General features: G+C 42.7%; 1 protein-coding gene across 2 annotated transcripts in view; it reads left to right on the forward strand.

Moving 5' to 3' along the window:
- The window catches only part of ebf1b (EBF transcription factor 1b), a 108,582-nt gene that overhangs the window by 5,600 nt on the left and 78,321 nt on the right, over positions 1 to 24,661 (forward strand). For both annotated transcript variants that reach the window (XM_053649583.1, XM_053649584.1), the window contains exons 5-6: positions 5,290 to 5,363; positions 7,769 to 7,837. In XM_053649583.1, coding sequence (XP_053505558.1) covers positions 5,290 to 5,363; positions 7,769 to 7,837 — 143 coding nt within the window. The remainder of the gene's footprint in view (positions 1 to 5,289; positions 5,364 to 7,768; positions 7,838 to 24,661) is intronic.

Below are 24,661 nucleotides of genomic sequence, written 5' to 3' on the forward strand. Positions count from 1 at the left end.
GAGAAGTGTCCCGTTTTGCAGCATCCCCAACTCCCCCCCCCCCATCCCCTATGCGAAACGCAAGCGCGCGCTCTTAATTTACCGCAAAATTCATATAACCTTATCGCTCTTTTAACCATATACACTCCTGCAAACAATTCAGTCAGTAATGCGTGTCTTACAGCCTGGTGCATGCATCAGGAAAACAAATGCATGCAATGCACCGACCCAATTTAAAAAAAATATAAAAAATCTGTACAGGTTGCTGCGTCACGTGAACAAATTATCCACAAGCAGGCAATTTTTTTTGTTTAATTATTATTATTATTATTATTATTATTATTATTATTATTATTATTATTATTATTATTAAATATAAAGGTTGAAACCAACCAAAACATAACACTAGTCAAAATGTTTGGTTTGATTATTAAATTTTTTTATTTTTTTTTGCTTTTTGTCAAGCAGACGTTTGGGTGTGCTAGCTGCAGATTTAGGTGGTGCCCTGGCACGTGCTTGGCTGCACCAGTCATTCATTATAGCAGGGATTTGTACAGTGGCCATCGAGTGTGAGTCAAGATGGGCTGTGCTGCAGTCTCTCAGCACTTAGCAGGTCACTAACATATCTGCAGGCGCTGCTTCCTTCCTCTCTCTCTCTCTCTCTCTCTCTCTCTCTCTCTCTCTCTCTGTCTCTCTTCTGTGTGTGTCATGGGTGAAATCAAAGCACATTAAAAGCTCGTCGTGGGAAGAAGAGCCTGCGTGCTGGGAAGAGCTGCTATTTCCTACCTCACTGCTTTGCCACAGTTTGTGGGAGGACTGGCACTTTTGTGCGCCTTGTCGCTTGTGTTCTCTCTGTTTATCAGTATAAACTTAAAAAGGGGGGGAAAAAAAGTCTATATAGTCTATATTTAACTCTAGTCTTCATTATTTCCCAACCCCGACCTAATGGAACGGGTGAACTAGAAGCCAGGTGTAATAAGAGTGTAAGTTTGCATTGTCTAGAAAGAAGTACAGGTGAAAATCAACTTATATTCTTATGTACATCTTTTACTTTTATGCAAAGAGGTCTAGTCAAAACAGTCAACAAGCATCACGTTTGGCTTTGTCTAACACCAATGTGCCAGCCACTGTTACAGTTCCAGGTATTTTTAATAAAAGTCTAGCTCGGTTACTCCAAGCACCAAGACATGGACAGGCATAATGTTATTGGACTGGATGTAGGAAATCGTGCATATATGACCAGAGTTGACCAGACCTTAAGGAGTTCTGAAGCGAGTATTATTAGTTATTATAATTGTGTGAAACTTGGAGCTGAGTCATTTTGTGTGTGTGTGTGTGTTGCCTACTCAAAACTGAAACACAGATTTGAGCTGATGTGTTGGTGTGCTGTATTATGAGGCAAATACACAAGGTTGGAAAGAAGCTCAGTCAATATATCAGTAGGCTATAGACATATGCTAGAGTGCTAGAGTCTTTGTTTATGTATTTTCATTGCTGGTATAACCACAAAAGTATAGCACATTGTTTATATTGTCATCGCCAAAAGAAATCATCTTACAGCAGCATTTATGGGATCGATGCTCAACAGAGCTAATTATGGACATTTTGCCTTACATTATACAGTTGTGGTAATATCCAGCAGCTATATATGTGTAAATATGGTAACTGTAAATACACACAGAGTCTGGCATGGACTTCAGCAATTGCTGTAAAAAAAAAATATATATATTTTTAATTATTTTAAAATTAAATTGCAAGTTAGGAGGATTTTCATGTTTTTAAACAAAATGTATGCGACTTTTTTTTTTTGTCATAGTCATCTGTATACAAATCATGTAAATATCAGAATGGGTACAGCTGAACCAGGTGTAATATCAGAATAATACATAAAAGTCAGATTTGGTACAGAAAGAGGACGGAGAGAAAAGAGGTCTATGATGGGTGACTCCACGTGGAGACCTGTTCCATCCCTGCATTAATATTCCTCCCCGTCTTCATCCAGCTATCTTCTCTGTCTTTTTAAGCCCCCCCTCCACTTTTTTCGCAACTTGTTTCCCACATTCTCTACCTATCCTCACTATTTCTCTATTCCTTATATCACTACAACCTTCTATCACTTTCTCCTACACCTTGTGTACACCTTGTTACGAAATCCCCCTTGTTTTTTTTTTTTTTTTTAAACCATAAACTATCTCTTACATAAGTTTTTTTATACTCTGTCTGGAACTGGTCCTCTAGCTGTTCCTCTTCTATCCTCCATCACCCTCCTATCTATCATTTATCATTTTCTGGTTTATGAAGCTGAATATCTGTGTGTTTGATGTGGGGTGTGGTGGAATATCTGTGTATTTGTGTGTGTGTGTGTGTGTGTGTGTGTGTGTGTGTTTGGGAACAAAGAAGGAAACTGCGGCACCTCTTTAAAGTCGCACAGCAGCCTGCAAAAAAAAAAGAGAAAGAAAAGAAAAAAGGATGTGGTGTTGGCACGCTAACAGATGACACTAACCTTGTAGGAAACACGTTTCCACGTATTTATAGGGTTCTGTTTATATCGAAGTTGTCGAAGGATCCGGAGAAGGAAAGTGCACTTGGCAAGATGAGACGTGTTATAAATGTTACTCGTGCTTGTTTCTCGACGCGTCTTGTGAATATATTGACAGACAGACATACTGTAAGTAGAACTCATAGCCTGCAAACAGCTTAAAACGCCTTATAACAAACGGACGTTACCGCCAAACAATTGACCACTTGTTGAGAATATTCTATTTGTAAGTTGCTAAAGAAAGAAAGAAGGAAAGAAAGAGGTCAAGCTTGGCGTGTCCTAATTCACGTATGGCTAATTCATCTCTCGTCCAACGTTTTTTAAAAATTTTTTTTATTTATGGCGTGGTATAATTAATTGCACGACGGATGTGCTCCGGCAACTGCTTGTAAGACGAGTACGGTTTCAGCTATAAGTGTACTGGTATATGATTATTCTGGTGTGGAAATTGTGTCACGAGATTAAGAGAAGGAATAAGGTTGACCCCCTTAAAGAACCTGTGATAAGACGGATTCATGTGGACTACAAGCGTGGAGCAGGAGCGAGACAGTGATGCATTCTGTGGACTTTTAAAAGCCCTTGGCCCTTTTCTCTCGACGTGAAAGAAAAGCAACTGAATCGACTAGATTGTATGAGCTTGCCAGCGACAGCATTGGCTGCACTGATATCACTTTCAGTGTCATTGTGCGGTGTAAAGTACACCTAAACATCAAACAATGTATCAATTGTCTACCATTGTAAGCCAACATCTCAACTGACAAGCAGGAGGATCCTCGCATCCAGTAACCCTGTTTCAAACAGACCCAAACGCTCTGGCACTAGTGTTTCTGTTATTTACAGCTTCAGTTAACCCCATGAAGTCCCAGCTATTACTACACCATATTACTGAGTGGCTGCTATGAATTATTCAGCAAGATATAGTGTTATAATATGTTATAAGATATCAGTTATACGGATGTAAAAAAACGCCTAGACGAGAACGTCGAAGCTTGGCGTCTAGAATATCGGCTTACACTAGATGGAGGTTATAAACTTTACAGGAACAGGACAGATTTGTGACCAGTCTGTAAGCATCTAAACGAGAGCCATGAGTTCTAGCAAGGTGAGGTCTTTGGCATTGTCGAGCGAGGGATTGGTTGGAATGGCGCACCACCTCCGATATTCAGCTTCCCCGGCCTGGCACGGAGATGTATTTTGTACCGGGGAGGGGCGAGAGCAAAGCCGTGAAGATTCGGGAGAAAATTGAGGAGATGCCTTGCCAGATGGTGCCTCCATGCTCCAGTCTGGCATCCCAACTGCTTGCCCCCATGCCCACCTCATGCCTGCCTCCACGCCTCTCCCTCCAACCCATACTCACCACACCCCAGCGATTGTTTGCTGCATTACACGCTAGAGTAGGCAGGATTCCAGTGAGAGCACAGGCCATTACACATCCTATCTTGCCCAGCTTCCTTGGCGCTTTCAAAATAAGATAAAAAAAAAAAAATATAATAATATTAAAAAATGAGAAAGGGACATAATGAAGAGAGGAAGCGAAAGAATAGAGGCAGAAAATATGTGTTTTCTTTTCTTTTTTTTGTTTTTTTTTTGAAAGACTAGGCTAGTATGAGTCATGAATTTTTAAGGTCTGAGAGCTTAGGGTGGAGATCTAGTGACGCAAAGACAGGAAAATTTCGATTTATTTATTTATTTATTTTCCCAGAAATGTCAAGCAATTTCTCAATAATGGTCCACAGTCCAAACGTAGCTCTCATATATATATATATATATATATATATATATATATATATATATATATATATATATATATATATATATATATATACATATGTAAGTACGCGGGATGAAATGAAGTATGTATTAAAGAAAGTATTATTTTCAAAGTCTGCATTTTTTCATTCAATGGAAGATCTTAATTGGAAGTTCTTCTGAATGAAGGACGAAATCCTCCAGTAGGCGTATGTATAAAGTGCAGAATGACTCCTTTGCCCAAACCCGTCCCTCATCAACCTGTTCACCTTCAGCAGGTGTTCTTTATTCTCTCAACCTCTCACAGCTTGCACTAAGCATAGTTTCTCATAATGGAAAGCCCTTTGCAACAAGTTACCTGGAACTGTAGATTCAGGGTTAGGAAAACACAGGAATGAGGCAAGGTAGAAATGACGAGGAAAACACTCCCTACCCATGCCTGCTTCTGTAATAACCCCTTTATTTTTTCCTTCCCACTCGATCCACTTCTTTCTCATTCATGGAACCCGAGCCAGAGGCTCTGCTCAGAAACTGCATGGCAAGAGACGCTAGCACGACACTGCTGGATTCCCACGACATTTTATTAAACACAGCCGTGACCACATGCTTTAAAATGCTCAAGCTGTCAAGCCCTCTCAGTGTGTCTCTTGTGTGTTTCTCAAGTGGAATCTGTGCTCTTGAATTCTGAGGTGAACCGGAGCAAGAGATCACAGGGCAGTTTTGGGAAAAGAAAAAAAAAAGTAAAGGGTCACTGGAAAGACGTCGTTTGATTGTGGAGATGATGGACGGTAGATGAGTCTTGGAAAAAGCCCAAATCAGTGTTAACGGAATTCGCAGTGCTGGTTTTAAGGTGCTTCTTACGTCGAGTATCAAACCATATTTGGCAAAAATATTCTCTGCCTTATGCCCGCAAATAATCCGCGTGAAAAAAACGGCCTGCGTCTCCTTGGATAAGTATCAGGCGAACAAAATGAGCAGTGTTACTCGAATAAACACTTGTTGTTTTGTTTTTGTTTTCCAAGGCGATCATCTACGAAGGTCAGGACAAGAACCCCGAGATGTGTCGTGTGCTACTGACCCATGAAATCATGTGCAGGTAAGACGCCGGCTTTGATAGAAGAATTTTAGGATAAAAGTAGGTTGGGAAGATTGACGTCCACCTATTTTTAGCAATATTTTAATTTTTAACAGTGTTCCACCTCATGAACATCACCCTAATCCTGAATTAATTAGGGCGAGCAGAAACTCATTACGCTTTTGGCTTCGTTAACAAATATGCTTCCTCTGCAGTACTATGGAGTGCAAGCCTGGTTGGCTTAGGAACTTAGTTAACAAAGATTCAAACTCAGCATCTTAAGTAGTAATTGAGGCACGAAACACACACACACACACACACACACGCAGGATTGTCCATAGACAATTATGATTGCAGTTTATATACCTATTATACTATATATATATATATAGGACAAGAGCTTCAGTTAACGTTCACATCAAACACCAGAATGTGGTAAATTGCGATCTCTGTGACTTTAACTATGGCATGGTCGTTGATGCTAGATGGGCTGGTTTGAGTATTTCAGAAACTGCTGATCTACTGGCATTTTCACACACAACAGTCTCTAGAGTACACAGAATGGTCCAAAAAAAATAAACCCCGAAAAAATACAGTGAGCAGAAGGTCTGCAGGCTGAAACGCCTTGCTGATGAGAGCTCAACGGAGAATGACCAGACTGATCTGAGCTGACAGGAAGTCTATAGTGACTCAAATACGCACTCTTTACAACCGCAGTGAGAAGAAAAGCATCTCAGGACGCACAACACATTAAATCTTGAGATGGATGAGCTACAACAGCCGGAAGACCACATCAGGTTCCACTCCTGTCAGCCAAAAACAAGAATCTGAGGCGATCATGGGCACAAGCTGGCCGATAGATCACGTTTTTCACCATTCTGATGTTTGATGTGAACATTAACTGAAGGTCTTGACCTGTACTTGCAGGATTTTATGCACGGTGCCGCAGCCACATGATTGGCTGATTAGATAATTGCATAAATGTGCAGGTGTACAGGTGTTCTTATTCAAGTGTATGATGAGTGTGTGTCTTTCTATCTATCTATCTATCTATCTATATCACGACAAAGACAAACATCTTCCGCTATGACGTTGGATAATCTGTGTGCCAACCAATAGTTGTTCCCTCCTCAGCTTGCCTGTGTGTGTGTGTGTGTGTGTGTGTGTGTGTGTGTTGGGAATGTTTGGAGGAGGTGGTTTCAAATGCACTCTCAATTATAAGCAGAAAATTAGGCTGTTCGCTATTAATCAGGACTGCTAATTGCCACAGACCACCATTAGCCATATGGTGCCGTGCCAGCTTGCAACTGTGGGACAGAAGTGCTTATTCCTTTCCTTTGAACAAACAGAAGGGGGGAGGGGGGGGGGTGTGTTGGGGGGTCGGGAATGACCAAAACAGTTGTGAGAACATGCTAAAGGACGTATTTTTTTTTGCTGGACTAGGCCAGAATGGTTCTTTTTAAAGATTAAGGTTGTCATAACACAGGGCCAGCAACATGAATCAAAGCATCCTGTGAAGTAAAACATATGCTGGAGGAGGCCCAATCGTGTTTCTGCGTATTTACGGCAACTGCTGTTTCCTGTTAATTACACGAGGCAATTTAGCTTTAATTTCTTCCAAAGCTGAATTGGGAAGGAAACCTGGAGTTTAAAGATGCAATTTCCTGATGGGGGATCTTAGGGTTGAACTGATGGCAGGGGATATAGATAATACCACTTTGTCAAAATAAGCACATAGATGTGGTAATTAACAGAATTCCTACTTATAATAAAGTGTTTAAGTGTGTGTTTGTGTGTGTGTGTGAGAGAGAGGAGAGAAAAGAAGAAGGGAAACAATGGTATTTGCTGAGTTATTTCATACTGACATATGCTGTAGTGTCTACTGTATAATGTATTTTCAGTACAGCTTCTAATAAGCCCTTAAAAATTCGGCCTTTTTGAGAGAGACTGAATTAGGAAAAAGAGACAATACTGCAGGTTTCATGTGACAGTTTCATCCCCAGCCCCTTTGAGAGTCCCACTGCCATCTGTGCAGAGGAAATTTGAGCCTCGGGGTCTCTTTCTCTCTCTCTCTCTCTCTGTCTTTCTCTCTCGTCCCCCCCCCCCCCTTCTCCAAGCTGCTCCTTACCCCGTTACACTCTTACATTATCACCTTTAACCCCTCAGACGCACCCTCATCACCTTCAAAGCTCCATCTGACATTTGACCAAAGAATTGTGATAAACACAAACTATATAAACATTCCCAGCATCCTCTGCGTGTACAGTATACATCCATAAATAATGAACATGGTCACACTGTGCTTAACTAACTCCTAAATTTCTTTCTTTTTTTTTCTTTCCTTTTCTTTTTGGTTGCTTTTCCGTCCACTGATATGAAGTGCCGCCTCACTTAAGATGTTTCTTTTCTCTTCTCCTCCATGTCAGTCGGTGTTGTGACAAAAAAAGCTGCGGCAACCGAAACGAGACGCCTTCTGACCCTGTGATCATTGACAGGTAGGAGAGCTTCCTTCTTGTTTTCTCACTGTGACAGGCGCTCATGTGAGCGTATGTGCGTTCCACATGAAACACGAGTGTTAACAGCTCTTCGATTGTAACTCTTCAATTAGTCTTTACATGGACATAGACCAATACAGATCTAGCTTTGTCTTTATTCGTTGACTTTAATGCTGTGAATTTCTTCATTGGGCGATGTTGTTTTGCTGTGCTAAGCCAAAAATGTTGCGACCAAGTTGCTGTATATTGGACTTTACCTCCTGGTTCACTTACACTATGAGCTTTCTGATTTCAAGCCACAATCAGGGATTTTTTTTTTTTTTTTTTTAACCTTTGATCCCATTTTGTCCCATCTGATTGGCTTTCTCAAAGGACCAATGCTACCTATTTGGTTCAGGCTTTTGAGGAAGTGGATTCAAGAACATGGGTGTTTTTTTTTAAAATGTCAGACATTGACTTTAAAACCCACCTCAGACATATTATTTGAGGAGCAGCAGCTCTACTCCTAGACTCCTGGATCGGATCGGCGATCTCATAACTGTATATCACAGAGAGTAAGACCAGAAACCCTGCAGAGGAACCTCATTTCTACCACCTCCACCCCCCAACCATAGCCAGTGTGTAAGTTTGACTTACACACTAGAGATATTCGTCTGAAAACCGAGCTCTGTTTCACCAGTACAGACTCGTTATAGCGAGTATACCGCAGTCGCCACTGACGTGATCTTCCTATCAATCTCACACGTTCTTTTCCCATTATTCATGAATAAGTTCCCAAGGTACTTAAGCTCAGGCATCAGTAAGGAGAGTAAATTGAGGGATTAAGTGTTATTTTATGTGTTTTTCAGTAAAGTTAAAGACGTGTTAGTGTTTAATGTTCAGTTATGTTGGACATTTGAAGGGGTTTCTGTAATAGTTTTGAATTTTGTGGTTATCGTTGTGCTGAAGAGCGGCGCTTGTGCTTAGGCTGTGAGCACTCAGTGATCGATACTAATGTCAGTACTGACCCCAGTCTTTTCTTCTTCATTATATACTGTACATTGTGTATAATGATGAACGAAACTGCTTGTTTAAGCATAAGAAAATGAATTACACCTCATTAAATGAATTAAAAACATTTAAGTTGGACCAACATAGGAAAACTTAGCTTGACAAACGTCATAAAGTTAATTAGACACACTAGAGCAAATTCATTTGACCTTAACCGACTAAACTGATTTATTTTGAACGAGCCAAATTAAATTGTGTGTAAAAACGTTCTTCAGTTAAATGAAGTAAGAGCCATGAATGAATTTTTTCAGTGTAGGCTGTTTGTCACTGTAGTAACTGTCTGTTTCGCTAAACCTTTCTTAGTTTATTTGAAGAATGCCAATCCTTTAATCGATTCAGAATAAAGAATATTTGCATATGTCATGGTAAATTTTGAAACGTTAGTGATACTTATTCAACACGCGATTATTCAACGCCAGCGAGTGCCAAAGCGTTGTTAACCCTTTATCGCTGATTGGAGCGGCGTATGTTTTTATCGGTTTTTCGAGTCAGAACTGTCTAGTGCCCGGAGTTCTGGGTCAGCAGAAAAGTACCGGGTCAAATCCCAGTTCGCTCTTGTTGCTCCGGCGGCCCTGCTTAAACTCCCCCGCCAAGTTTCAAAGATTCCTATCTCTCTAATAGAGAACCATGGCTTCTGTTATAGTCAAAGGAGGTGATTTTCATCCCAGCCGCTTCAACGTCTTCTTACTGCTAAGATTACACACAGCTTTGCTCAGCACTGGTATCCGTCAGTGCGTCTGCCATGACATGCACCGACAGGCTTCGGCCCACGGCTTCATGTAGCTGCTTCTAAAATTGAGGACTTGAACCTGGTCTCAATGTCTCCGACCTCACTCGGTGCAAGGGGGAGTTCCTTTCTGGAGGTCATCAATTAAGAGCTCTGCCCCTCTTTGCCCAGTTGTCCAAAAGGTATGGCTTCGAGTCTGATGATACGATCATAAAATTGATCACTGACTTGTGGTTCAAAGAGCTTGGGTAGCAATACACTAGAAATGAGCAACTTTATGTTTGAGCAAAATTTTTGTTATTGACAATCCCTGGCTTGCACATATTAACGTCTAATAATATTTTACTTCTCGGGTTCAGACCCAGGACGCCATTTCTCCCAAGATGATTTCACCTTCATCTTACAAGTTGTGATCCCACACCTTCACCATTTCATGACTGGCCAAAACCACCCCAAGGCATCAGTCCAGGGTGGGTCTCAGTAACCCTAATCTAGGCAGGATCTTTTTCGTAGCTTTCATTGGAATTGCTCTTTGTCTGACCTCTCCACTCAGACCTTTTCACCAAGTGTGGACCTAATGAGAGCATTAAGCTGCTTATGACATGAGTCCTGAGGTTCACCAAAGAACACAAGCCTGTTTACCACAACAAGGTCTTGATCCACAAAGGGGTGTACTTCAAATTGGTAATTGGTCTGTACTTAGATCATGCTCCCACATCTAGAAACTGGGAAAGGCTGTACTCATATTCCTTTCGCGCTTCTTAATAAAATCCACATGGATAATAGCCTCTGAAACAATAGCGACCAAAGGGCCTCAGGCTTCATCAGTCTCCCTCAATCTCTCTCTCTCTCTCTCTCTCAATTCTGCTTTCTTTCCCCAATGTACATGAATGCAACTTTACTCTCTTTTGCTCTGCATCTATCTCTCCAAAGCCCCTCCATCCTTCATCTCCATCATTCTTATTATACAATCGTAGCGCTAACGGTTGCGTATATAATTATCTCGTTATAGCAGTACCGCTGAGTAATTAGCTACAACCTCTAACATGGTCTCTTTATTGGCATTTGTGTTGTGTTTGTTAGCATTTGTACACAAATGTACCCTGGGTTCTGTTGAGGTGGGTATTCCAGAACGTGATCTTAAGCAATGTGGAAGCTATTATCCAGGCTCTGGGGGGCATTTACTCTTATGGGTCACAGCTCTCCGTGCTATTCTAGAGAGCCATTTTCACTCAGTGTTGCAGAAAGATCTGTTAGGAAGATCCGTACCTGATGAACGATGGGAAAATGTCCTCAGGGATTCGTTTGGAAGGGCACCTTCGACGTTCAATTTGAAAACGAAATGGCAATTAAACGTCGTTCCAGACGCTAACAGCACCCGCGAACTGATTTAAGCCCAGTTTTCTCACTTTACAAAAAAAAAAAAAATGGAATATTCAGGTGACATCGCATCTTTTCCCATTATATTATATTATATTTTCTTTCCATGATTTAGTCCTATTTAATTCTCCGTGTTTTTGTCTCGGTTGTCTCGGTATGCGCTCAGTGTTAATGAGGTCTCATATATGCGAATTTGCACAAAACAACTACATTTTAATGAAATCTTAAGACACTGCTCCAGCGATAATTAGTAACAAGCAGCGTCTAAGAATCCCTACTAAAGCTGTCAAAGGGATATAGCGCTGAAGGCAGGTGGAAAAGTACGTTTCGAATCAGCACGATAAAGTCAATACGTACATACTTGCTTATATTTTAGACAAACTTTGTTGCTGTTGGGCATTTCTTTATCCGACACAGAAGTTAGAAGCTAGCAGGTTCAGAAGAAGGTTTCGAAGACCTGTGACAATGTGTGCGTGTGCGTGTGCGTGTTGGCGTGTCTATATTTCTGTTCATGTGCGGCTTGAGACTCCATTCGTCAAGTGAGTGGCTGCTATGAAAGTCACCCTGGACCATGTGAACAGAGCATAAACGTAAAAGAACGCACGGATATTCGCGTCGACGTCTTGGATCGTCGGTGCGGCTTTGTGTGTTAACAGGTGTATAAAAAAATCTCGCCGTTCGGATTTTTTGCGTACGATTTCGTCGAGGTTTTAAAAGGAAATAGGTCAATGGCGCCTCCGTTTTGTCACTTTGTTCTTAGCGGCTACTTTCAGACGTGTCGGTTTACAGGGTGCTTGTTATTCCTGAGACCTGAGATCTTTTGGTCTGGAATGGGTGTGAGAAAGTATCTGTGTGTGTGTGTTTGTGTGTGGGCATGTGAAATGTATGAACAGGGAGTGATGACTGTAAATAGGTTGCCCCGAGTCAGTCGGATAGATTTAAATCGCATTTGTGTTCATCACTGTAAAAAAATAAATAAATATATATATATATATATATATATATATATGTCACAAGTGCTTTGACAACAGGCACGTTTCTAATTTAACTCTAGACGTGTGTGTTCTCTGACAGATTTTTGGACGTGTTTTGGACATGTTTCTTGAGTGCCATATCCTATAACAAATCAATAACTAACAGAAAGGCCAGTTGTGGTGACACTTACAGCGCAGCGGGTGTAAATCCTTAATCTAAATGAAGCTCAGATCTAGGGTAGGTGTCAGAATGATATAAAATCTACCTGAGTAGTTACATGTGTTATGATACACGAAGAACTATCAGATCGTCATTAAATGCGGACATCGAAATGCACATCCTGCTGCACTCTTATTATATACCAGTGGAAAATGGAGGTGAGGTGAGTTAACAGCCAGCTTTAACTAACATCTTGCTTTGCTAGATGTGTCTGACTTCGCATAAAACGAGCACTGATTGTCCTCCTTGTGCTTTGCCTGCCACAAAGCGAATAAACATAGCCCACGGAGTTTCGACAAACAAACCTCACAATGAACGCGCCACTGAGCCAGAGATTCCGAGAGGGCTTTTGTTTGGGCTGTGTTTCGGAGCTGGAAGCACTATCTATCTTCTGTAGGATTTTCTTCGACTCTTCGGATGTGGGCAGCCCATGCTGGGACCCAAAGGGTGCGACGGGTTCCCGTGGATGCCGTGGGACTTCCTGTTGCTCCCTCACATCTCAAATCGCACAACATCTGGACTTGTACACTAACCAACAGAAAGGACATGTTTGCGCCCTTTTCCCTGGCTGGTAGATGTCATATGATAAGGGAGAGTTTGCTTGTGGGTTTGAATCGGTAAGACCAACTCGGGGATTTTTTATTATTATTATTTTTTTTAAAAAAGCACTCAATTTAAACATGCGACATTTATTTATGGTGCGTGTTCATCCCTTTGTCCCCAGCCATTGCAAATTAATTTTGCTGGCTTGGCGGTTGAGGCTCTGGGTTACTGATCGGAAGGTCGGGGGTTCAAGCCCCAGCACTGCTAAGCTGCCACTGTTGGGTCCTTGAGCAAGGCCCTTAACCCTTTCTGCTCCAGGGGGCGCTGTATCATGGCTGACCCTGCGCTCTGACCCCAACTTCCTGACATGCTGGGGTATGTGAAGAAAAGAATTTCACATATCTGATCAATAAAGACTCATTATCATTATCATTGGTGTGGGAAATTGAGTGAAGAAACCTGAGTGCCGGGTAAAAAATAATAACCGCAGAAGTTGGTCCACATCATCGACCCAGAGTCCGGGTATCGAAGTAGAGCGCTATAAAGCAACCCAGCGAAATCACCCAGAAGTCTCAACCCGGTATTTTCAATTAAGATATAACCCGGCATGTTTAAAGGATGTACTCTGTTTGGCATTTATCCATTTTTTTCTAGACATGAATGATTCAAATCCCATTTGCAAAGAAAACACAACCATCAAAGCACAATATAGTTTGTGCACGTTTTTTACGTGTTTTTTTTTTTTTTCGGTCTGTTTTGTCTATCTCACCTCTGAAATGATCTGAAAGACACGAATCAGTATATTAGCGGTATCCATCGCCTGACACATGGCCACTCCGCGTTGTTTCATATTAAGCTAATCCAGCCATTGTTAACGTGATCCTGGACGGCTTGGCGGGTTTATTGTGAGCCAATTACAGAGAGCAGAGGCACAAAGAGAGAAACAGAAACAGGGAAACATTGAGGGAGAAGCATGGGTAAGTCAGAAGGAAGTGAAGAATGGTGTAAGAAAGATTGACAGAAATGAAGACAGAGAGACGGTGGAATGGAGGGAGGGAGGGAGGTGAAAGACATCTCTGGCACATTGCCACAGTACTGTAGCGCATGCAGAGTAACCTTGGGCTTTCACAGTGCCACTCTTTTGTGAGCGGCTGCGTGTGGCCCACTTAATCCCAACATGCAAAGCAGTTAATAACGTGCCATCGACCTCTACCTCTCCAGTTAATATAAGGTTAACAATATGCAGTTCACCCAGGCCGCAATCCTATCATGCGCCTGGTTGACCACAAAAGAGTGAGACGCATTGCTGTGTGTGGGAGGGAGTCTCTCTCGCTCTCTCTCAATCTCTCTCTCTCCCAATCTCTCACTCTCACTCTTGCTTACCTCGCTGTCACTCAATCTCGCGGTCTGTTTTTTCACCCTACTGCTCAGGTTCAGTTTCATTCTTTTGGTGTGCCTTTGTGCATTTCTTCGCCACTCTATCAATCACTCTGTCTGCCTCTCGGTGTATCTCTCTCTCTCTCTCTCTCTCTCTCTCTCTCTCTCTGTTGGGGTCACATTTTGCTCCTCCTCCAAGATGGAATTGGCCCTGAGGGCTATCTGGCACACAACTCTGAAGTCTGGTGCGTATGCGTATGCGTGCGTGTGTGTGCGTGTGTGTGTGTGTGTGTGTGTGTGGGTGGGTGCTTGTGTTGCTACAGGCAGTGGAACTGCTGGTGTGTGTCCTGTCAGTACAGCAGCCTGTGGGGAGGAAGGAAGCACCCTTTACCCCCTTGCTGGAGATAAGACCAATCATAGGGCTGACACTCTTAGTGTGTGTGTGTGGGTGTGTGTGTGTGTGTGTGTGCCGAAGCCTGTCAATCAAGGACTCGTGAAATGTCAATCACCCTTCATGGACTTACAGCAGCATTAGGTCAGCAGAAGTATCTCACACTATGGGTCGGCTGGGTTCATGTCTCTCTATGAAATTATGTGATGACTACTTTAGATTTCTGTAATTAATTTGTGACACAGCAGTCAAAGATGGCTTGTACACACATGATGTAACCATAATTACTGTCCATCTGTCCACGTCGTCTAATTGACGTCTGAGCGAAACTCGAAGAAGGAAAGAGAGATGCCGAGAGGTCGTGTTCATTCATCGTTCCATCTTCTCCGAATCCAGTCTCACGCACAGATCTGGAGCGTATACACTTATTTTATATACATACACACAAATCCGAACACACACACACACACACACACACACGTTTGTAATGATCTCTTTGTAGGGTATATCCGTTAACTTGTCTATTATTGCTGCTAAATCTTTTGACTGGTTGTAACTTTTAAATCATTGTGTTAACATAATTGCGTCGCCGTGACGATCGGCGTTTCCTGCTGAGTGAAATGTTCGACCCAGGCCTAGAATGGCAGACAGGAAGGACCCCTCCTTAAGTATGTTACTTCCTGATTTGTGCTGTACTCTTTCACAGGTGCATAGGAAGACAAAAACATTGCCGCTTTAAAGAGTTTCCTTGTTTTCAGCTCGCTATACTTCTACTGCTAAAAAATAAATAAATAAAACAATAACACTCATAGTCCTATTTGCGAACTGTAGTAGCCGAGGATCGTCGAAGGAAAAGTCCGTCGTTTCATCGGAGGTGACTGTACTAATGCCAGTTCTGGGTAGCGTTGTTAACTAGAGAAACAAGAACCGAAAATTTACACGGGGTGCAGGATGGAACGTCACCCTTCACTGAATTGATCTGAAATACAAGATAAGCTAGCTTTATTAGGGATAGCAACACATTCTATTCAATGAAATATTCATCGTAGCTCATCGGTGCCTATTGGTTTTAGAGCATAATGAGATAATTAGCTCAAACCCCCCCCCCCCCCCCCCCCAAAACCTTATTTTTGTTTTTCTATTTTCCCTTTGCTCAGAGAGGCTTTTTGAGTGAGTGCAATATTATAATCCTGCATTGTTTATATGAGGATATTGTACAGGCTAAGAACAATAGCTAGTGACTGTGCAGCGTGACCGAGGTTAGTTTGCTTAGTTCAGCATTAGCACTGATTAGGGCCGTGGCCTCTAACTCGACGGATCGTCTAGCATGTGGACTATGTTTATTCACTTTGCATTTTGGTCTCCATAACTGAATAATTCATAAATGCATAATATATGGGATCCTGGAGATTTCTGTATCCCCGGTTGTATTTTTAGTGTCCCGTTAGTCAGGATCCCCCTGCACTGGAGCCCATTGTTGTGTTTTGAATCTACTTCCTGCGGGGAAAGGTCACCCGTGGCTCTAAAAGACAGAGCATGGCCAGTGAATTATTCATGACATTGACTTTGTGTCAGAGAAAGAGGGGGAAGGAGCGAGAGAGGGGGTGGGTGGGGGGGGGGTAAAGTGTGCAATAGGTAGAGAGAGAGCGATACAGGAGGAATGAGGATGTTTTATTCATTTAGCTCATTTAGGATCCCTAGCTGTACCTTTTTTTTTTTACCATTAAAAAGCCAACGTTTACACTGGATGCTAATTTGGTTTAAAAAAAAATAAAAAAATACGCCCCTCGAAGAACTCACCAAGCTTAATGCGCTATAAACAGACATGTCGCTAACCGGTGTAGCATACCATTTTAGCGGATTGCCAAACACTGAATTCACATTTTTATTAGTAAGTAATATTTGTGGAATGTGAAGACAAGGACGCGTTATATTCAGTCAGTTAGCTCAGATTAATGTGGCCTTAAATTATTTACTTTTATTTATTTTTTTGGAATGGGAAGCTCACCGATTTTACATTAGCATTAGCATCCAGCACTGCACAGCAGACAGCCCAGAACACAGTGCCCTTAGGCTGTGTTTAAAGGGGTGGCAGACACACATCCTCTTCAGGGCACAGGCTCTTTAGGGTTTACAAAGCCCAAGATTGAGGAATGGCAAAGGGGGAAAGCACCTTGCCCCAGGCTACGTCATACACAGATGTGCTCCTGAGACTCCATTACAAAACCCTCAGGTTTCATTAGTCAGCTTGTTGAAAGAGGGAGGAGGGAGGGTGTGATGGTTCTCGCTGAAAGAGATAATGGCAGGAGTACTTATGGACTACCTTCTTATCCATCTGTCTAATGTCGCACCCAGGATGTTTGGGTGCTCGGTAGCATGTTCATTGCATTATGGATACTCTAGGAAAAGTAAAAATGGTGCAAAATACTAGTTCATAAAGCATTTATTTTGGCTGTTGGGACAAATAATTGACCAGGTTCTCAAAATAACGGCACCAGAAAAGGTTCTTTAGCATGATGCCATACATGCAGGAATCATTTTTGCTTCCTTAAAGGACGGTTCTTTATCTGTTTTTTGTTGTTGTTGTTGTTGTTGTTGTTGTTGCGACACCAAACAGATAATGGTAGCATTGATAGTGGAACGTTCTTCTTCTCTATGCCAAAAAAAAAAAAAAAAAAAAAGATGACCAATCAATCAAATCAATCCAATTGCTCTTCAGGAAACCAGCAAATGTTTCTTCTATGACGTGACTCTAAAGCACCATTTATTACCATTGATTTATTTTTAAGGACGTCGTCTAGGGCGAGTAGATGGTAATGACACCATCTTCAGTGTGCACAAGGACCAATTTATCTAACTGTTTAAAATAGATGTATCAATATTAATATTTGGGATGTACTCAATGAATCAAGTCCAAGCTCTTGAGACACACAGCACTGCCACGCTGTTTCCCCTTGCCTACAGCTCCCACTTTAGCTACCCAAGACTTTTCCAGTGATGTTTTAGTGAAGTAGGTTCTTGCCAGATGATAGAGATGTGGTTTGGGATGGCTTCCCCCCGGTTCCTCACAGAGCTGCACTCACTCTAAGGGCCATTAGCTTCTCGCTGGCACAGCAACCCCTCTGCTACCTGACCTCCGAGTCTGCCTAACCATGAATGGGCCACTGTGTGTGTACCCCCCCTTCCAAAAATCACCACCCTGCCCCTGACCGAGCCCGTTTTCATTAGCAATGTCGTTAAAAAGAAAACCGACTCTGTTGGCTGGGAAATTCGACCATGTCCTCTCTGTCAATAGACAGAGTCAGCCAGGCCTACGACCCCTCCCCATGTAATGAATGCTTATAATTTGCCCCTGGAAGGCAGAGTGTGTGTGTGTGTGTGTGAGCTTGTGCGTGAGTAATTTCATTAGGACAGTAAGTAGCAAACATACCTTGCTTTTTTGTATTTTTGTAATTTCTCAGCTCTCCGTATACCCACTGTACAGTCACAGTGCTTTTCCCTCAGCAAGCCACGTTTGTGGTGCTGAATTTTGTTGGATCTACTGACATCCGGACAGAGCGTCACAACGCAATTACGTTTTGATATCCGTACGCGATTTCTTCCTATACTGTCTGCCTTTCCTGTAATGCTAGACACAAACCGAAATGAGAGAACAAAGGCTTTTGGAGATTTAAAAAAAAAAAAAAGAAGTTTGAAATTTTCGGTTTTAGAGCTCACACTGAGCTCTGGGATCGGTGCTTCAGCCGTTCTGTAGAGTCTCTGGGCTCTGAATGATCTGTGCACTGTCACCAGAGAGAGAGAGAGAGAGACGCTGCATAATAGAGGTCCGGAGACTCTCGCCCATGCAAGCAGATGAGAACCAAACAACTCTGCTGGAAATAAATAGATGAGTGGCATTACTTTTATCCTCGTCCTCGGGTCCTTACGCTTTCGGGTTTCGGGTTTACGTATAGATTCCTGCAGTTGCGTATTAGGGACTTAGTAAGGAAGGTCACGTGGAGGTGATTTTGCATTTGTGTGTGTGTCTAAGAGAGAGACAGAGCGAGAGAGAGATGCTTTAGAACTAGTGCCTCAAGCAAGAACAGTCTGATGTAGACCTGAAATTCTCTTTGCTTTCCTTCTGCCTCTCTTTGTTTTTCTTTTTTCAAGCCAAGCCGATGCTGTGGAGGAAATCCCCTGGAGAGCCGTGTGGAGCGATGATTGACAGTTTGAATGTTTGGCTGTTTTCAGATTTGCCCGTTACAGTGCTGGACCTTAGCTTCTTGTGAATTCTTTGCAAAAAAAAAAAAGTGTTTAAAACTAAAAAAAAAAAAAAAAAAAAGCCAGGTGCACCACCTCATACGTAAGTCATAGGCATACCGGCTCAGTACGAGCAATAGTAGACTTATACCACTCATAAATGTCGACTGTAAATCCAGAACCTTATAAACAGACGTATTAGTTACGTCGGTATTACTGGTTCTGTGGATATGGATATGAATATGAATACAGGACGGTCCGCTACTGGAAAACGCCTTAACGCCTTAACTTTTCGGTCTGTTATCTAGCAAAAATGATTCACTGCAAAGTTATTGACGTTATTATAGCGAGGAGACATTTTCTTCTTCGTCCGAATAACCCGGGCTGCCGTTATTCAGCTTGAAATGTTTGCGTACTCGTATGAACGTTGTGCAAAATTCGACAGCGTGTTTAGAATAACACCATATGAACTCCCTTGATAAAAAAAAATAAAAAAAAAGAAGAAGCATGAATAAAAGCATCAGTAGATTTAATTAGGCTCATATTTCCCCTTACTGTAAACATCCTCCAGCGCTCCGATATCTGCGGTCTCACGGACGGACACGTGCTGTAGCCAGAAACAAGCAGTGAGGCATCTACCCTGTCTGTTTTGAGTTAACGTTTATGTGCTTTTCAATTTGCCGTCGGGTTTCTGCCTTTGTTGTTGCGTTTTCTCACGTGCTGTTGCGTCTTTGGCTTTCAAGGCCACTGTATACCGAATATGAAGCCTGTTGTCGTGTGTTATGTTGTGCAGCACCTGCGTCAGCACTCTGAGCTGCACTCAGGGGTTCTAAAAGCATCTGTCTCGGTGTGCGAGAAGGTGGGAAACAAAAGGAGGTGAGGTGGCAGTCATGCATCGCTCCATTATTAATAGCGGGGTCCGGATAAAAACGCATAGCTTGTCCGATTTAACGGACGGCCGAGCTCACGCTGCCGGCGCTGTCCGAGAGAGCCGGCGGAGTAACGGAGTTATTTCCCCGAACTACGCACTTAAAAAATACATATAGCACAGTGTATTACAAGTCTGCATCATTTACATTTACAGCATTTAGCAGACACCCTTACCTTATCCAGGACAAGTGCTTTCTAGTCTCCATCAGAAACATATCCTCGTGCAAGGAAAAATAGGTCAGGGTCTAAGAATACCATCAAGCTAAAACCCTGGTAGGGAGAAGTTTGTACAGTATGAAACGTACAAGAAGGGACTTTTAAACATATAAAATTCAATTCGATTCGATTTGTATGGCGCGTTTAACGACGGACGTTGTCTCAAAGAAGCTTTACAGAAACATATAAACACAGGATGGAGATTTTAAGCGTGTGGATTTATCCCTATTGAGCGAGCCGGTGGAGACGGTGGCGAGGAAAAACTCTCTAAGATGATTTGAGGGAGGAACCTTGAGAGGAACCGGATTCAGAAGGGAACCCGTCCTCATCTGGGGAACAACGGATAGCGTGAAAGTCAAAGAAAGGTCATCATGGTTCATTATATAAATTAGTGCTCGTTTAATTGCTTGCCTTAAGTGAGGTAGGTTTGCAGTCTTCGTTTGACGATAGCCAGTGACTGTTCAGGCAGCCAGGCGAAGGGAAGTACGTTCCAGCACCTGGGTCTAATTCCACTACTACCGTTTTGTTATTTCTTCGATCAGAGACGGTTGTTTTGAGTCCTTACAGCAGGCGCCACCTTGTTTATTGTACATAACTGGGGCTGTGGATTGTGTTATCCAACTCTCAGCAGAGATTAGCAGTCGTGCAATGTGATTCGTGGCCCAGTCGCGTTGAATCCGAATCTCTCCAGAGTAGAGGAAGCCTTTCAAGTGTGCTTGGCTGGGCAGTGGTGAGCTTGTGAGGTATGTTTTTATAATTAGCTGCTGCTTTTAATGGTACCACCTGTCTGTCGATGCCTGTCTGGGCCACTTAGGTACCGGGTTAATTAACACACGAACTTCACGGCAGTCATCCATTCAGAGGAGGATTCATACCTCTTTATCTTCTCCTGCACCGAAAGGTTCGGGTTGCAAACTCTTGGTGTGAACTCAAGCAGTTCTAGACTTTTCCGGATGCTACTCCGATCCATCTTCCAACGCATCTCGGATTTTTACATGGTAGCTTGCCAAAAGGGGATCGTGAACAACGGTCTGCTTCGTATCTCCTGATTATGTTTTGAATGGGGTTTCTTTTCTTTGCCCTGTTAGTTACAAGAACCTTTTTCGGCCACCTATAAAATCACACACTCCTGTCCGTTTGAACAAAGAAAACAACTCCAGTTCGAAAACTTCCCACAGCCTCTTCATGAGTCAATGGACCATACACACGTTCATTATCAGCTCTGCGTTGTCGATATTCTAAATAGAGAACAAATTAGTGAAGAGCCAGGGAGACGTCTCCACTTCCACAGTGGACCTTTCTTTCTTTTTTTTTTTTTTCCTTCTCTCGCTTCCTTTTTAAGTCCTTTTGTTTTTCCTGTGTTGTTTGGACACTGTTTTTTTTTTGTTTTTTTGTGTGTGTGTGTGTGTGTGTTTTTTTTTTTTTTAAAGCCATTGCCACCCAAGCCACAGCAAACCAAAATGAATAGTGACATTGTGGCCCAACTCGCTCAACTATGCTATTTGGAGTATATTTTGGGATCTTGGGAGCCTTGCCAGGATACAGAGAGTGGCACAAGGTGCCCTTCTTTTTCAATGCCAACATCTTTGTGTCTTGCAACACAAACTCCATGTTCTTAGGCGCTTTTCTGTCCTGACCAGAGGAAGAAGGAGAAATCTTTCGAATGGGATATGTGCGTGCAGGGAGATCGATCGATCGATCGATCAATTTATTTATTTATTTATTTTCGTATTCTGTCGTCTTGTTTCGGCTCGTGACGCTAGGTCACTCTCTGGAACATCGTACCAAACACATCGAGTATATACTCTACACTGTAAAATATGATTTGAATTATTGCTCCACTTTAATTACCGTTTAATATCGGCTGTTTCGACCCGAACAGAACAAAAGGAGTTCAGACCAACTTTAGCATCGCCTGCCTTTGTCCTTCGGTGGGGGGATGAAGGTGGTTGATTTCATACGTCTGGCGGTCTCGCAATGCCGATGTTCCCCTTTGTGTAGATCAGTGGACTTTTCCTGTCCAACATGTCTGCTTTGAGATCGGGAGCAGAGGGGGGTTTGAGAGGCGATTTCCTTCTGAAGCGCACTAGGAAGACGGGGCCAGAGTCCCTGCCGAGCCCGCCATTGTTATTTCAGCTCACCAGCTGCACGAATCGATGGCCTTATTCAGTGTCCTGGTCAACCTTCAGCACACGTCCCAAAAAACAACAAATACATCCTGGCCCGGGCTGCGCCAGACACTTCTGAACGCCGGCGTAAATCTTCCGCCTGAATAACACGGGGGGACAAAAGTAGCAGGGTGCGATTTAGAAAACGGAGAAAATGGAAAGCGATGCGCTTTGAGCGCTCTGTCAACAAAACAGACACGGCTTTAACCGTCCCAAACCAGATGTTATGACATCTCAGCTGTAAATAGAAACAGGAAACTGGATCTTTCATAATAGCCTGTTAATTATCTTTATTTGGCACCAAACACGAGGTTCAGGGAGCATGAACGCAAATTAGCATGCCATTGTCTAAGAACGCTTTCCCTGAGTCTTTCTCATGCTGATACCTGACTGACTGTGCCAAGAGGAATTTTCTATTGTTTGGATATTTGATTTTGTCACAGTTTACATTTTGGCTGCTAGGAGCGTAATTAGTCTTACTGGAAGAACACTCGAGGCCGATCCAAAACAAGCACATTTCATGTTATCACCCTTAAATTCCGGCTGTCTCTTTTCTCGGATCTCTCCGGCGCAGAATGATCGATTCGAGGTTATAATCGTATAATGTTTATTCACACAAGGTCTATATGATATCGGCAGTGTTCTACCCCTAATTAAACATGTTAATAACAGTCGAATTTGTCACCGGGTAATCAGTGGGTGTGATGATGGCGGCATTGAGTGCTGGCATCGCCGCTTTGTTATTTGTCACTTTGCTTCAGCGAGTGTGACAACACACGGCGTCAGTTTTCACTTCCTTCTTCCTCTTTTCTCTCACATTTTTGCACTTCCATCGCTTTATTCGAACGACAGAGCAGTAAACCAGCTCAATCTCAAAGGTGTTTGTGCAAATCAGTGTACCATTAAGGTTTGAGTGTGTGTGGGTGTGGCGTTATATATTCGTGGTATATTTTTGGCTGTCAGTAAAGACTTTAACATGGACTATGTTTGCATGGACAGCAGTAATCTAATTATTGACCTTATTCTGAATAAGGCAATATTCTGATTAAGGTGTTTACATGAGTCGCTTTTAGAATATTCCTTTCATGTTCAGGTTTTGCATGTTATAGAACATAGATGGACTAACGGTACACGTCGTTACGTCCCCGCGCCACGCCGTCCGACGTTCCCTCGTGAATTTCACGATCGACGTAAAGTTGGTCTTCGTTATGGTACCGTATACAGTTTTGGGGTGTTTCACGTTTAATTTTTACGAAAGCTTCAAGTGCGGTTAATTATTTGTCGTGCTGTACGTGCTAACAGACGACTGCTTGAAGCTGTGGGCTGCGTCCCAAACCGCGTACTTACCTACTATATAGCAGCTGATACACATGCATTTCGCCTACTATATAGCAGGTAAGTACGCGGTTTGGGACGCAGCCGTGCTCTCTTGTTTGCCGTCAAACGGTTGCGCGCTGCCGTGTGTGTACGTGTCGTGTCGCTAAATGTGTTGAAAACTCCCACATGACGTTTATATTGTGATTAAGGTGTGTACATGTCGGTGTGTACACATCTCCACACGTCTTAATTCCATTTGTGTTTACGTCGAGTGTGACTTTAATCGGATTAAGGTCATCAATAATCGCTGTTTACGTGCTAGTTTCTTAATCAGAGTATCGTCTTAATCGGGTTCATGTTGGATTATTGTTGTCCATGTAAATGTACTGATGGTTAAGAGCGTTGTATAAACGGGTCGGGTTAAAATAATGATGCGATTAGGCGTGCTGCCGTGATATCCGATCAAAACGGCTCAGTTCGTTCTCTTAAATATGGACGTGTACTTGTGACTCGGTGCAGTGATGTAGACTGACATATTAGTCTACATCTACAAAACTAGGTTGGAGGAAATAGAACAAATCGCATGGGTTTCTGCATCGTTTTTATTGTTGTTATTGCTGGTCTTTTATGCTCTGTAGCTCGACACTGTTTAGGATGAAAAGGCGTTTTGATGCCCTTCTTTGGGCGCCTTTCCTCTCGTCAGTCTAACCTCGGTATAAGGGTTTGAGATCAAACCCCGGCGTCTAACTCTGAGGGAATTCATTCTCCAGGAGAGACATGCAGCTTGGCAACATCTCGTGCTTCTGATTGATTGAGACGACATGCCACAGGCTCTTGTTTTCTCCATGTTTGAAAAAAAAAATAAAAATATGTCCACTCTTCATCTTAAGCCTCCTTCTGCTTACGGCAAAAAGCCAGAGCGAAACACAGCTATTTTCTAATTCAGTCAAATAAAGCACTCACCGTGTCAGCTGTCTGCCAGGGAGCTTAGCTGAGGGGTCAGGGGTTGCAGTGCTACTTTCATGCGAGTGCTAATCGATTATCTGTCAAGTCGCACTCAAGTGGTAAGACCGATGGAAGGCCACCTGGGTCCCATTTCAATAATTGTTCGATGCCTGGGGTGTGCTACCTTCTCCTCCTCCAGCGTCGGGCTTAGTGAAAGAGACATGAAGAATGTGCTGAAAGTGAGCAAATACGCATACACGAGACCGAAAAAAACCCCCCAAAAACCTCATCGTAGGCAAACGGGGGGGGGGGGGGGACGTTCCGATGCTAATATTGAGTAGAAGATA

The sequence above is a fragment of the Ictalurus furcatus genome, chromosome 18 (genome assembly GCF_023375685.1).
Source record: "Ictalurus furcatus strain D&B chromosome 18, Billie_1.0, whole genome shotgun sequence".
NCBI classification, from domain to species: domain Eukaryota; kingdom Metazoa; phylum Chordata; class Actinopteri; order Siluriformes; family Ictaluridae; genus Ictalurus; species Ictalurus furcatus.